At 46.0% G+C, this 13,818-nt stretch overlaps 1 protein-coding gene across 5 annotated transcripts in view; it reads left to right on the forward strand.

Moving 5' to 3' along the window:
* Nucleotides 1-13,818, forward strand: part of pou2f2a (POU class 2 homeobox 2a) — a 40,556-nt gene that overhangs the window by 12,519 nt on the left and 14,219 nt on the right. For 2 of the 5 annotated variants that reach the window (XM_047341021.1, XM_035162624.2), the window contains exon 1: nt 12,551-12,697. The exons of the other annotated variants lie outside the window; for them this stretch is intronic. In XM_047341021.1, coding sequence (XP_047196977.1) covers nt 12,643-12,697 — 55 coding nt within the window. In that variant the 5' untranslated portion in view covers nt 12,551-12,642. Of the gene's footprint in view, nt 1-12,550; nt 12,698-13,818 lie in introns of those variants that run through there. 5 annotated transcript variants of the gene reach the window in all.

Genomic DNA, 13,818 nt, shown 5'->3' on the forward strand with positions numbered 1-13,818 from the left:
CCGATTTTTTACCATCACGCTGCATTCGGCGCTGCACTAAATCTCCCTTCTCTAAATGACTGGAGTGGATGAGAGGTCACAGTTTATGGGGGAGGAGGACAATGCGGGCTGTAGCTGTGATGGAGCTTTGCTTTTTCACCCTTTATGAGCAGAGGTGGCCCATTTGCTGAATGGGACATGAGGAAAGTAAACGCTGATTTCTTAGGGAATGAACATTTTTTCCCCAACCACATGACCCCCCCCCTCATCACTCCCAGCAACCGCCGCTTTTCTCACTGACGTTTCTCACTGAATTCGTTGTTTCATTAGCTGCCTATCTTCTTCCTCTTTAATTTTCTTTCTCAAAATATTATTTCCACCTATTTCTCTCTCTCTCTCTCTCTCTCTCTCTCTCTCTCTCTCTCTCGCCCTCTCTCTCTCCCTGTCTCTGTACTCTGTTCCCTTAGCGACCGTTTCCAAGGTGCCCATTCCCAAGGGTTGGAGGAGGGGGTCCAGTGATGTCATGCAAGCATAACTTTACACCTGTAATTCATGTTTTCTTTCCTTTCCCTCTTTCCTTACATTTTCTTCCTCTTCCCACCCCACTGGAAAAGCCTGTGTGTGCCTCCCTCTTTCTTTTTGTTCTTTGCTGCATGGCTTTTTTTACCTGGACCTGCCTCTCACCAGAATAATATTCCCTTCTGATTTAGGCGTCACTTTGGTTCGCTCCAGATTTCAATTTAAACTTGTTGTAATGTCAGTGTTTTATTTTAACAGTGGGGAACAGTGACGCTTATCTTTTCACTAGCCGTTAAGAGACAGACGGTTGAGCAGCCCTCTGTCCACAGTGTACATGACTCTCTACATCTGCTCCATGTTTAAAAGGTCATTTGTCAAACCTGACATTTTCTGCCCTTACCAAAGGTTTCCTCAATATCCAGCCCGGCTCCCCCATTCAGAGTTTATGCTTTTTCATCTATTTGTTTTCTTTTGTATAAACCTTTACTGACAATACGTTCCTCTTCGGTGTCAAAATACATCAGGAGACTGGGAGGCTAAATTCTATCATCTTGTAATGTTCAATAAACTGAGGAATGACAGATGTGGTCCTCTGTGTTGGTGTGTGTGTGTGTGTGTGTGTGTGTGGGTGTGTGGCTGAACGTAGGAGTGAGGACAGTTTTGGCTTGTCTCAGTTTGATGTGTGTTTGTGTGTGTGTGTGTCGTGTTGGTCTGGGTTGCCTGGGTAATGGGGCCAAGGTTTCCAAGAAATGTAAGTTACAGCCATAAGTGTAGTGAGTGGGTCCTTGCACACACACTCAGTGGGGTCTGATTAGGGATTAATGTGTGTGCATGCTGTGTTGTGTGTGTGTGTGTGTGTGTGTGTGTGTGTGTGTGTGTGTGTGTGTGTGTGTGTGTGTGTGTGTGTGTGTGTGTGTGTGTGTGTGTGTGTGTGTGTGTGTCAGTCGGATGTTTTTACTCAGCACACTTGTCACTTTCCTGTTTCCCCCTTTGTGCCTTCTGTTACACCCTATTCCACCATTTTTGTTTTTGTCCCGGACAAAAAGAGGCCCCCTACCTGAGAACCCCCTCCTGATATTTTTCAAAGCTCCCCTCTGTCAACTCCTCACCTTTGTCCCTTAAAGTCTGATTCACATTCTCTCCAGTAGTGACCAGAATTCAAGATTTCCAATGGAAATATAATAAATGTCATATGTAAAAAATAAGGTAATGAATTAATTGCACATATATACACTATACAACCACATTTTACTACACAATTTAAATAACTAATCGCTGCAAAAAAGATTTAAAAGAGTGTCACTCAGTAGAACACATACATCTGCCAAATTGGACTCACTCATAGATATCAGGCCCTTAAATATGCCGGATTTTTCCCATCAACACCCATAAATTATTCCCTGGGAAAATTTCACAGTTTTTGTGAAAAATATAAAAATAAAAATCCTGGAGCCACCCCCCCCCCTTATCCAGATCTGCACCAAAAGTTCGTCCTCGGGTCATGTCCCACCCCTCCACAAATGTTTTTCGTACTCCTGGTAGCAAACAAACACAGACAAAAGCATTAACCTCCTTGGCAGAGGTAATGAATACATAATCGAGGGATGTATTATTTTACTGGTTTCTGTTGATATCTTTCTGCAAAATTGTCAAAGTTTTATCAAAAGTTTTTTTTTTTGTTAAAGAACTTTTTTCTTATATCTCCATAAAGGTCTGTATATCCAGACTGCAGTATCCCAAGCAGGACTTGGTCTCGGTCGGTATTTTCTTGAAATTAACAAATATTACAGCACAATATTTCCATGTCATATGTGTAAAGGAACCAACAGGAAGTCAGTTAACTTTTGGCACGTGCACCCTGAGAGCAACTTACACTGGAATCAATGGGGCAATAGTTCGGAACATGGTTGTATTTACTCAGTGTGTGTCTAATAAACGCATCTGTGTGTGTGTGTGTGTGTGCGTGCGCGCTGTTGTGATGAGAGGGCACTGGTGGGCTTGTTGAATGAACTCTGTGGTTGTGCTGACAAATCAATGATAAAGAGTAATGACATCAACAACGTAATGTATCTCCTCGTGCTTTCATTGACTCTCCCCCGTCTCCCCCAAGTCTCCCCCTTCTCACCACTTATGTCACCCCGGGTCTTTGACTTTGCTTTGCACCATAAATGATGTTTCTATCGCTTCATGTTTGTCATTATATGTATCTTTTATCTCCGTCGTTTGTTTCTCTCTATTGGTCTGTCTATCCTCTAACTCTCTCTCCCCCTTTCTCTCTCCCTCACTCCCTCCCTCCCCCCCTCTCTCTATTGATCCAGTCATAGTTTTCTCAGTCTTCACAGTACTGGGCCGCTCTAATCAATACAGATAATTGTCTGCTCTCTCTCGATGCCAAACATAGTCTCCCCTTCTCCTCACTCCTTCTCTCTCTCTCCCTTTTTATCAATGAACCCTGGTCTTCCCTCACCCCTCCTCACCCACCCCGCCCTCTCCCCCCCTCCAGACGGGGATTCCCCCTCCCCTAATGACGGGAGATAACCTGCTTTCTTTACCGATTTTCTCCCCCCCCACAGCCCTCCACCCCCACACGCACACACATCCCTGCCTCACCCGCTGCCTCCCTTTCCTCCCTCGTTCATCGATTACCGTGAGAGCCAGGGCCCGGCCCACCCGCCCTACGGATGTAAACACACACAGCGCTCGTGTTGTGGTTTAGTTGCCGTTCGACCGTCCCTTGTGTGAGGTCCTTTCGGTTAATCAGCGGGATCCAGTGGTTTTTCGCCAGGTCACGGCGGCTTTCCATCATGACCCGGATGAATGCCTGTCAGGAGGGTGATGTCATACCTGCGCCATCTTACCTGTGGTCTGTCATCACCAAAATGTGGCATCTCATCACTCTCACTTGGGATGTCAATGCAGACATCTTTTTACCACTTGAGGGCTCCTATCCATATTTCCCAAATAAAGCTGTACAGAAAGTTCGGGCCTTTAACAAAGCAAGGTCGCCAGCAAACATAGACTAACAACCATACACCCTTACATTCACACACATGTACACACACATAACGGAGAGGCTCCAATTAATCTAATCCACTGTGCATGTTTTTGGACTGTGGGAGGACAAAAGGAGAAAACCAACACAAAGTATAACAATCTCAGCACCATTGTGCCCCAGAGTAAAGTTAGTTTTATTGAAGCTATGTTGTCCAAATTTATGAAATTGGTGTCAGATGGCTTTAAAATCTATTTATTATTCAGCAATCTCTGTTCATAGACACTCAGTTCAGATAAGGAACTGGAGAAAAAAGAGTAGCCACAAAACGGCAACAGGAGGAAGAGGAGGAATCCCTCTTCCAGGATGCCAGATAAGTATATTTGTATATTCATAGTAAACAAAAGCAGCAGTATTAAAATCACAACATGGAGAAACAGAATGACAATATTAAGTAAATAACGTGCCCAGTGAATTAAGTAAATATTAAGTGTGAGAAGTGGAAGATTTTCAAGGAAAATGTAAAAGAGCTCAGACCAGAGCGAACAGGCGAATATCCACAGTAGGACCCAGTGCAGCATTCATATTGTGTCTCTACATATGAAATCCTGTGTGTTTAATAATGCATCCGCACAGGCAAGAAGGCAGGTTGTAGGCCTGCAGGTTATTGTACATTGTGTGTGTGTGTGTGTGTGTGTGTGTGTGCGTCTGTGTATTCCTCCATGAATCGGATTGTGTATAGCATCCAGCTCCAGTCTCTGATGTATACTCTATCACTGAACTCAATCTGGAGCTGCGCGTAAACCACACAAGCAATATCAGTGACAAAATATATACAGTGTATGTATCCAATGTTTACACAAATATCTCATATCCACTCACATCTGCTGCAGCTGATAGCCGAGGCAACGCTGTGTTTTCCTTGTGCTGGTTTCCACCGGAGGAGTGAGTGAGACGGAGTTACAGAAGGTAGAAACAGTCTCCATCACGATGTAGGTCAGAAATAAAATGATTTGGTGTAATGTGCGAAAACAGAAGATAGGACGAGCAAATCATTTGTATTTGAATTGTGAGGGTGTATTGGAGTTTTATGAATACGCTTGTGCATCAGTGAGTTATCTGTATGATTGTGTGTGTGTGTGTGTGTGTGTGTGTGTGTGTGTGTGTGTGTGTGTGTGTGTGTGTGTGTGTGTGTGTGTGTGTGTGTGTGTGTGTGTGTTTGTTTATGAGCGCCGCAGCATGTGCTCATCCATGTCAACATCTGAGACAAACAGAGAGAGTCTGGAGGCGAAGCTCAGGTTTACACGTGTGTGATCAGACTAAGCAGGGCTTAAAAGGGCCAGCAGTGGGATAGAGAGGAGGAAGGAGGGATGGAGGGGTATATTGTCTTGGAGGAGGGTTAGGCGTGGGGGGGAGTGCGGCTGGGGTCGGACGAGAGACAGCAGGGATCCTCCTTGCCCCCTGGGAGTTCAACCTACAACCCCCTAACCTTCCTCTAACCCTCTGGTCATGGACTTGAACTCTGTAACCCCCTGATGGACAATCTGTTTTTCTCCCCAGCCTCAGCGCAGCCCCTGTGCATCCCATTAACAGATAAATAGGCTATGTATGTGTGTATATGCATGTGTGTGTGTGTGTGCGCCTGTGTTTGTGTGTGGACACTTCCATGCATGATTCAAGTATTTGGTCAGTTGGCCGTGGCTTTGACGTTGGGTCTCGCCCCCTTTTTTATTGAAAGCTTGTCAAACCGAAGTTGTGGATGATTTGTCATTTTTAACTTCCTGATTTTTAGATGTGCAAGAGGTGATCTTCTCTTTTTTCTCATTGTGTTTTGCTGAAATAGTTAGAGGCAGCTATCGAGGGTGATCCACACGAGATCCATCTCTTGGATCCCCAGATCTCCTTGTGACCCTCTAACAAGGACACAGAGGTTTAGGCATGATCAGACCCGGCTCATTCTTCACCTCTCCTAAAAATCATTCTCACCTCGTGGATCAAAAAATGGAGATACAGTATGGAGCAGGACAGGAGGCGCTGGGGGACAGTCAGTGCAAAAGAGAACTGAGATGAAAGATGAGAATGGGAGCTGATGATTTATTCCTCTTAGCTATTATTTTTTTGCTGCCTTATTTCTCCATTTCTCCATTTCTCCCCTTGTTTGTGTTTGTGAGCTCTGCTTATCAGATCCCAGCTCCATTCACGGCTTCAGTCAGGGGAAGAAGCCCAGACGCCTCCGTCTTCTCTTTCATTCAATCCCTCTGTCTCTCCTCCTCTCTCTCCCTCTCCCCGGTGCTCTCCCTCTCCTAACCTTTGAGAATAGGAGCCTTGAATTTGAATTTCAGAGCGAGCGAGTGTGCGAGCAAGAGCAGGGTTTGGAGGGAGGAGGAGGAGGAGGTGAGGTGAAGAGGAGAAGGAGGAGGGGGGGTGGTGGATGTTGGAGCCACAGTCGTTGCGAAAGGGCCTGCTCAGCGCGTCCTCCGGCCTCCCCCCTCAGAGGGGCCCCGATCGATACAAACTCGGAGCAATAAAGCTTTCCCCCTGTCATCTCTGCAGAATACAAAGCAGAATAGAGAGGGAGAGAGAAAGAGAGGGAGGGAGGGAGGGAGAGAAAGAGAGGGAGGGAGAGAGAGAGAGAGGTGAAAAGCTGTTCCGCTAGCCAGACCAATTTCCTAACCCCCCTCCTCCTCCTCCTCCCTCGCTTCACCACCACCTCCCCAACACACCATCACCACCACCACTATCACCCCTTTTCCTTACCTCCTTCATTCTATCTATCGCTCATTCACCTCTTTCCCCCAAACGCACAATATATATCCCCCTCCGACTGTATCACTGAACAGCTATCTCTCCATAATAAATACAGCATGAATAAAGTATACAATAGATTCCCCTCTTTCTCCAACTATCTGAGAGAGAAGAGGAAAGAAAAGGGGGAGTTGAGGGAGGAAAAAATGGCAAAAAAAATTGTGGCGTGAGGAGGTGGAGAAGTAACACAGCTAGGGAGCAGGACAGAAGGAAAGCAGGAAGGAAAGATTGTTATAGTGGGGGGGGGGGGATGAAGTGTGTTGAGCGTGGATGGAGGGGGGAGAATAGGGGATAAGAGAACCCTGCACCCAGAGAAAGATGGATGTAGTGATACAGGTAGAGAGGAGGCGGAGGAATATTGATGAGGAGGAGGAGGAGAGAGGGGGATGCAGGCTGAGGAAGAGGCAAAATGTGTGGGGATGGGTGAGGGAGGGAGAGAGAAAGAGAGAGAGAGAGAGAGAAAGAGAGGTGAGGGGGTCAAACAGGAATCCCTTGAATTGAGAGCCAATTACTGTAATTGTAATCTGGATTCAAAGCATAGAGACACAGCAGTGACAGGCTAACGCAGGCAACCGCGGATACACACACGTGCAAGCCCAACGCAGACAAAAGACAGTGAGGGCGTGTGTGTGTCTGTGTGCATCTCTGCATCTCTACATGCTGTGCTGATTGTTCTGTGAAACTGCAGATGTACATGCATTGTGTGTGTGTGTGTGTGTGTGTCTCCATTCTTCGTCACTGAATGGCAGTGCAGGAGTCAGCCTGCCAATCAACTATTGTACTCTTGTCAATTTAATAATATTTCTGAGCGCTGACCTCCACTATAGTGTGTGTGTGTGTGAGTGTGTGTATCTGTGTGTGTGTTCCTATATATTTCTCTGTCTCTCCCTCGTTCACCTCAGCCTAACCCCCACCCACCCCTCCCTCTCTATCTCCCTCCCTCGATCCCTGTCTCTCATTCTCTCCTTTATTAGAAGAAGATAGTGCGAATCCTTCATCTCTCCTCCTCTAATTCTCTCCATTATTGTCCCCTCTCTGTCTCTCTGCACACCTTCACTTGTGTCCTCTTCTCTTTTCTCGCCATGATCTATACTGCTTGCTCTTTTCTCTCCTTTTTTTTAAAACCCTCCTCCCGTCCACCGTCCTCCTCCCTGTCCTTTCCTGTTACGCTTCAGCTTTCTCTCATTCTTTTCTTTCACTCTATGACCACACATCCCTATCTTTACTGCTCCCCTCTCTCCCTCGGACCTCATCCCTCCATCGCCTTATCTCAGCCTCCTTGTTTGCACCCTCTCTCCCTTTCTATCTCTCTCTTTTCCTTTCTACCCCGCTGATGTCCTGTTTTTTCCAGGCCACCTCTTCCTGTCTCATTTTCGACATTGTCCCTTTTTGCTTTTTCATCATCATAGGCTCATTTTGTCAACTTTATGTCCCCCTCTCATTCCTCAACCTCCATCCTTCCATCCTTCCTTCCTTCCTCATCCCTGTCTCCCTCCCTCCACCCTGTCCGTTCCCTGGGGAGGTCAGTAATAATGGTAGTGATGGAGTGAGAGAGGGAGGTGCGATTATTGTCTTGTCGGGAGTCAGAGGAATCGATCGGCCCAGAAATATGAGGCGCGAGAAAGAGCCGCTGTGTCAGATACAATAACCACCCTCTCCCGGGGGCTTACACACACACACACACACACACACACACACACACACACACACACACACACACACACACACACACACACATACACATACACACACACGCACAACATATAGACACATACCCATATTCGACACGAAGAGACACATTTATTTGGTTCGAAGCAAGTGCGGACACTGACACACGCACTCGTACCATCTTTCTTTTTCATTAATGCAACACACACACATTCTTCTTCTTCTTCTGTGGTGGAGGCGAGTGGTGAGGCAGCCCAATCATCTACATGCTTTGATCTGAGATAAAGCATTGACGTAGATCTGTTCTGATCATTCTTCATGCACAGATAAAGGGCAAGGCGAGGAAAATCGCTCACACACCTTTCACTCACGTAGCTATAAACAGACATAAACACACACATACATGCGCACGCCGCACACACGTTCACACTGAGACCTTTCACTGCTGTTGCCTGGCAACGTGGCCGAGTGTCCAATCCGAGCGGAGAACAGTGGCCAGTGATGTCACAGCTGCTGCTGACCAGCAGGTCTGAGGGAGAAAGAGAGACAAGAGGAGGAGAAGAGAAAGTTTGCATTGGAGGTAGAAAAGGCAGGAAGGTCGCAAAATAAAAGACTGGGATGATGATGGTGATGGTGATGAGAGGGTTTGAAGGAAAAAGAGGCACAGCAGGTGAAGAACCGGCCAAGGTGAAACAGGGAACATGTGGGCAGGAAAAGACAATGGTTGCTGTAACTAAAGTATTCCCACTGTTTGTCAGTGAACAGTTGGGTCCAAAGCCTCCTCAGTGTTTGTTGAGCCAACGATGAAGGCCGCCAGTTCCTCCCAGCAGAACTTTCACTCTTGTGCCAGGAGGAGGAGGAAGATGTAGAAGAAGAAGGAGAAGAAGCAAGGGTGAGAGGAGCGAGGGAAAATATTTGAGCTTCAACCTTGGTCGCGCCGTGGGAGAGAGCGGTGTCTGTCTAGACAAGCCTGGCTCCCCATGGGCTGCCGAGATGATATAGAAGGGAGGGGAATGGTGTGAGAGAAGGATGGAGGGGCGGAGGGGCCAGAGGAAAAGGAGCGATTGAGAGGTATTAGGACAGGAGAGGAATCTGTGTTGTTAAGGTGTATGCAGCCAGTGTGTGTGTGTGTGTGTGTGTGTGTGTGTGTGTGTGTGTGTGTGTGTGTGTGTGTGTGTGTGTGTGTGTGTGTGTGTGTGTGTGTGTGTGTGTGTGTGTGTGTGTGTGTGTGGATGGCCACAGGTCCCATGGTAGCCAACAGTGTGAGTGTGTTTTAGCGCCTGCTGCTTCTCATACAAAACCTCAACCTCTGTAGTCTCGTCACTACAGACTCCACTCTGTAGACCCACTGTTTATAATCCTGAAACTCCTCATGGGGCTACACCTGCACATACACACCCACACACAGACACACACACGGTGGATGTTAAATCTCTCACCTTGCCGAATAGAGTCTTGCTGTAGGACTGTGAACAGGCCTTGGTGGCTCCATCACTGAGCCGTGCTCTGTCCCCTCTATAAGAGGCGGAATATAATATGATGGATTATATGAATTAGAGCCAGTGTGTGCTCCGGGCCTGAGGCGGCACTAGATATAGGAGGGCCGAGCCGTGGAGGGATACTGAGCAGGTTTGGAGACCTCCGAATTGTCCCTGCAATGACCCATTATACACCCGTTCTCCATCCCTCCGTCTTCCTCCCACCGCCCTCACCCCCAGCTAATATCCTTCCTCCAGTCTTTTTTGTTCTTGTCTCTCTATCACTCACCTTCATTGCCATCACTTTCTCCCTTCCCTCTTTTCTTCACTATTCCCTTTTTCCTCTCTCTTAGTAACCCCCCATTCCTCCCTCCCTGCCTCTCCCTCCCTCTCTGACAGTGGAGTGATTGATGGCCCTCTGGAGGCCCCAGCCTCCCCCATCCTCCTCCCTTGGGTCCCACTATCAGCTTGTGTACGTGTATATATACAGTGTGTGTGTGTGTTGTTTATTATCATACGAACATAACTTAGCAGTGACCAAAACACACACACACACACATCTCATATTCCCAAAACAATAATTAAAAAGATAATAATTGTCAATTTGTAATATTTATTTGAGTATTTTGTTTTTTCAGATTTAATATCACGGTTCATTGTGTAGTATGTATTAATATGTCAACTTGAAGTGAGACCATCGCCACCGGCCCAGTATCATTTAAGTGGCAAGAGTGTTGCTAGGCCTGGTCTCCATGGTAACCAAGGTTCCGACCTCTTTGGGGCAGGAAGGCCCCCATGGCCATGAACTGTACCACACACACACACACACACACACACACACACACACACACACACACACACACACACACACACACGCACATCCAGAGCACACTTAGATACCCCAGCCAACTATCAGAGCTTCTCAAACAAATACACACACGGCTACACACAAAGACACACACAAAGACACACACTCTAGTAGTTATTCGGGTAGATTGGGGTTTGAACAAAGGTCACGGCCAAAGCCAGGCTGTCCAGACGACCTCTGACCCAGAGAAACACCCCCTCTCCAACACATAGTCAGTCACTGTCCTTGAACAGGCCCGGCCAGTCGCTTCTTTCCTACACACGTCCACAAGCACACGCCTGCTGTCCACTGATTACTGACAGGTAGACAAACACCATCAGTCCGACCGTGCCCCGATGAAGGCAAAAATATTACTGCATAAATGATATAAACATAAACAATTGTCTCAGGCCCCTGGTTTGGTCGACAATCTGCATTTTTAGAAACTGTGATAGTTATTTTTTTAATGGCACAACTGGGGATGCAAATTCTGCTAGAGAATTCTACACCTACAATGATTATTTATCTATTATTTTATCAGTTCATCAATAATTGTTTGTCGTTAGGGTGTGAAAAATATCCATCAGAATTTCCAAAGTAGTGTCCTTAAATTCCTGTTTATCTAATCATAAATAGAAAAACCAAAAAATGTTCTGTTTAATATAAACATTAATGGAGAACACAGAAAATCCTCATATATGAGAAGTTGGACATTTGGTATTTTGGCTCTGCTTATTTTATTCATGTATTATCTAAAGAGATTCAGTTTTCTTTCGATTGACTAATCAATTAAACAGCACTTAATCCAATCTGTGTATTTGTGCATTTTTTAGTTTGTAGGATTCCTCCAAAGTTTCCGAGCTGATATTAATAAATATGTATTCACACGAGTCAGTCCACCAGTATCTGTATGTGTTTGAGGACAGATTTAAAGACAATGTCTCAGTATAATAGAGAACACCTCCAGTGCAGCGGGTTATGCACTTCTTAGTGAGTGTCTATCCGGCAGTACATTGGGCCGTTGTAAATCAGCACATAAAGTATTTATAAGGTTAAACTTGGGAACTCTGCTGCCGTTAGCTTTTGAATTAGTGAACTCGGACCAAGGGAGGAGGAAAAGGGGGGGGGGAGAGAGGGAGGGGTGCTCAGCCACCTCTCCTCTTCTCTTCAAGGGATGGAGCCAGTTCTTTCACTACTATGAGAGAATCAAGAGTGCCACCTTGTGGTCAGCTCGGCCTAAAGTCAGAGCAGACGCTCTCATATTTGAAATCCAGGCTGGATTTGTGCTGAAATGTATGATTCTGTTTCTTCAAGATCATTCCCCGACTTTAGATTTATTTTTGATTTAGCAGCTGCTCAGTCTGTGAACCCAAGTGGGCGGCTCTCTTTTCTGTTTTTTTTTTCTATGTTCCACTCTCACTACAGCGACCTGTCACATAGTGGGATGTGTGTGGGGCTCTGTGGTGTGTGTGTGTGTGCGTGTGTGAGTGCAGTCCACAGTGAGGGGTGGTCAGTGGTACAGTGACAAAAGTTTTTCCTTCTGCTCGGGCTCGACCAGAGCTGTGGCTGCATCTGAACTTGAACCTGAGGATGTCTCACATCTTCTCTCGTCGGTGGCGACTTCCCTCAGACGACCACCTTAGCCCACTCATGTACTTGTCAGAAGTTCCGCCTTAGACACAGATACACCCGAGGAGACATCGGCCATGACTCATGTTAGACAAAAGAGGCCTAAACTACCTGTTTAAGTCCCTAAGTGTGGAGGGAAAACTCTGATCAGTTGAGCTTCATCGAGGGTTTGAAGGTGCACCGGGTCATATATCACACAAATGTATCGTACACTCTTCAGTCTGAATGTCAAGCCTGCTGTTTTTCTCTCGCGTGTTTGAGTGAGCAAGGGTGTGTGTGTGTGTGTGTGTGTGTGTGTGAGTGTGAGTGGCTGTTTCCAGCCGCGGCATCACTTTCCGTCGGTACCCATCATCCCCCTCTTTTTCACCTCGTCTATCTCCTCGATCTCTCTCTCTCTCCCACTCTCTAACCTCTTGCGTGTCCTCCTTTCTTTCTTTCTTTTCTTCTTTCTTCTTTTGTCTTGTGTTTTTTCTCTCCTGTGTACTGAGTTCCTACTCTTTTGAGGCTTACTTCCTGTTGGGCTTGGGGGGGGGAGTGGTTTATGATGTGCATGTCTGTGTGTGTGTGTGTGTGTGAGTGAGTGAGTGAGAGAGAGAGAGGGAGAGAGAGAGATCATTTCATACACTCCTCCTTTTTTGATTCTAGGCCGTCAGAGAGAGTGAGAGTTTTTCTTTACATAGCACGCACACACACACACACACACTCACTCACAGACAGACACAGATATGACCAAGACAGCAGCCATAGCGTCTAAGGACTTCTCCAGTATGTGGTTGCCAGGTGAGTAACTGTCTGTGCAGCCTTTTCTCTCTCTGCTGGCCTTCATTTACCAAGACCAATTAAGCTTTGCGTGAGGTATGTGTATGTACGTGTGTGTGAGTGTGTGTGTGTGTGTGTGTGTGTGTGTGTGAAGGAGAGAGAGAGTGTAAGAGAAGTGTGTCTACACTGTTGATTAATGCCACTGGGTCTAAGAAGCTAAGCTAATTAGAGAACATCAAAGAGCGAGAGGTGGTACGAAGAGAAAGATGGGGACGGACGGATGGATGGATGGAGGGATGGATGGATGGGTGGATGCCTGTCGCAGGCAGAGGGAAAGGTCAGACACCTTGCGAGTCCATAGCATGTGTGTGTGTGTGCGCGTGTGCGTGTGTGTGTGTGTGTTTTATTTATACTGGGAACTGATTGCCAAAAAAGCTTTAGTGATTAAATTATGAACATTTCTTTTGAAACATGCTGCTAAAGAAAAATCTGTGTCACAGCTCTTGTGTGTTTCTGTTGTGTGATTATTTTTCTGTCATTCGGCAAAAAACAACTTTTCCTTCTGCTAAACACTGTGGCTCCAATACACGTGTGTTCAGTTTGGAGATATTTAGCTGAGAGGGTTTATTCCTGCGCAACTTTGAAACGAAACTGGTGTAAAGTGTGTGTGTGTGTGTTTGTAAGTAATATATTTGTTTTTGTTAATCATGCACTACTATGGTTTTACTAAAAAAACCTGTGTCTTGTTGGTGTTGCAGTAATTATTGCTGCCCCATTTTTAAATCTAAATTATTCTAAATTTAAAACACTTTGAAATAGTCCGATGAAGAGATATAAAGAGCAGATGATCAAAAGGGGAAATGCCTAAAATAATTGTTTTTCTCATGATTTAACAAAAAATGATCAACACGGTCTCAGTTGACCGGCGATGACGACAAGTCCCCGAGAAAAGCACAGCACCGTAAACTGAGTCACAAATTACCAAAAATCGAAATGTCAATTAACTCATATTTCAGTGTCAGTCTTTGGTGCCCTGATAAGATTTCTATCAAAGTTGATGGGATAAATTAACGATGTTTATCAAAGAGTAACTCATGGCTTTAAAACCAGTGAGTCACTTCTCAACTGAATGTGGTCACGGC

This window comes from Hippoglossus stenolepis, chromosome 8 (genome assembly GCF_022539355.2).
Source record: "Hippoglossus stenolepis isolate QCI-W04-F060 chromosome 8, HSTE1.2, whole genome shotgun sequence".
Taxonomy (NCBI): Eukaryota; Metazoa; Chordata; class Actinopteri; order Pleuronectiformes; family Pleuronectidae; genus Hippoglossus; species Hippoglossus stenolepis.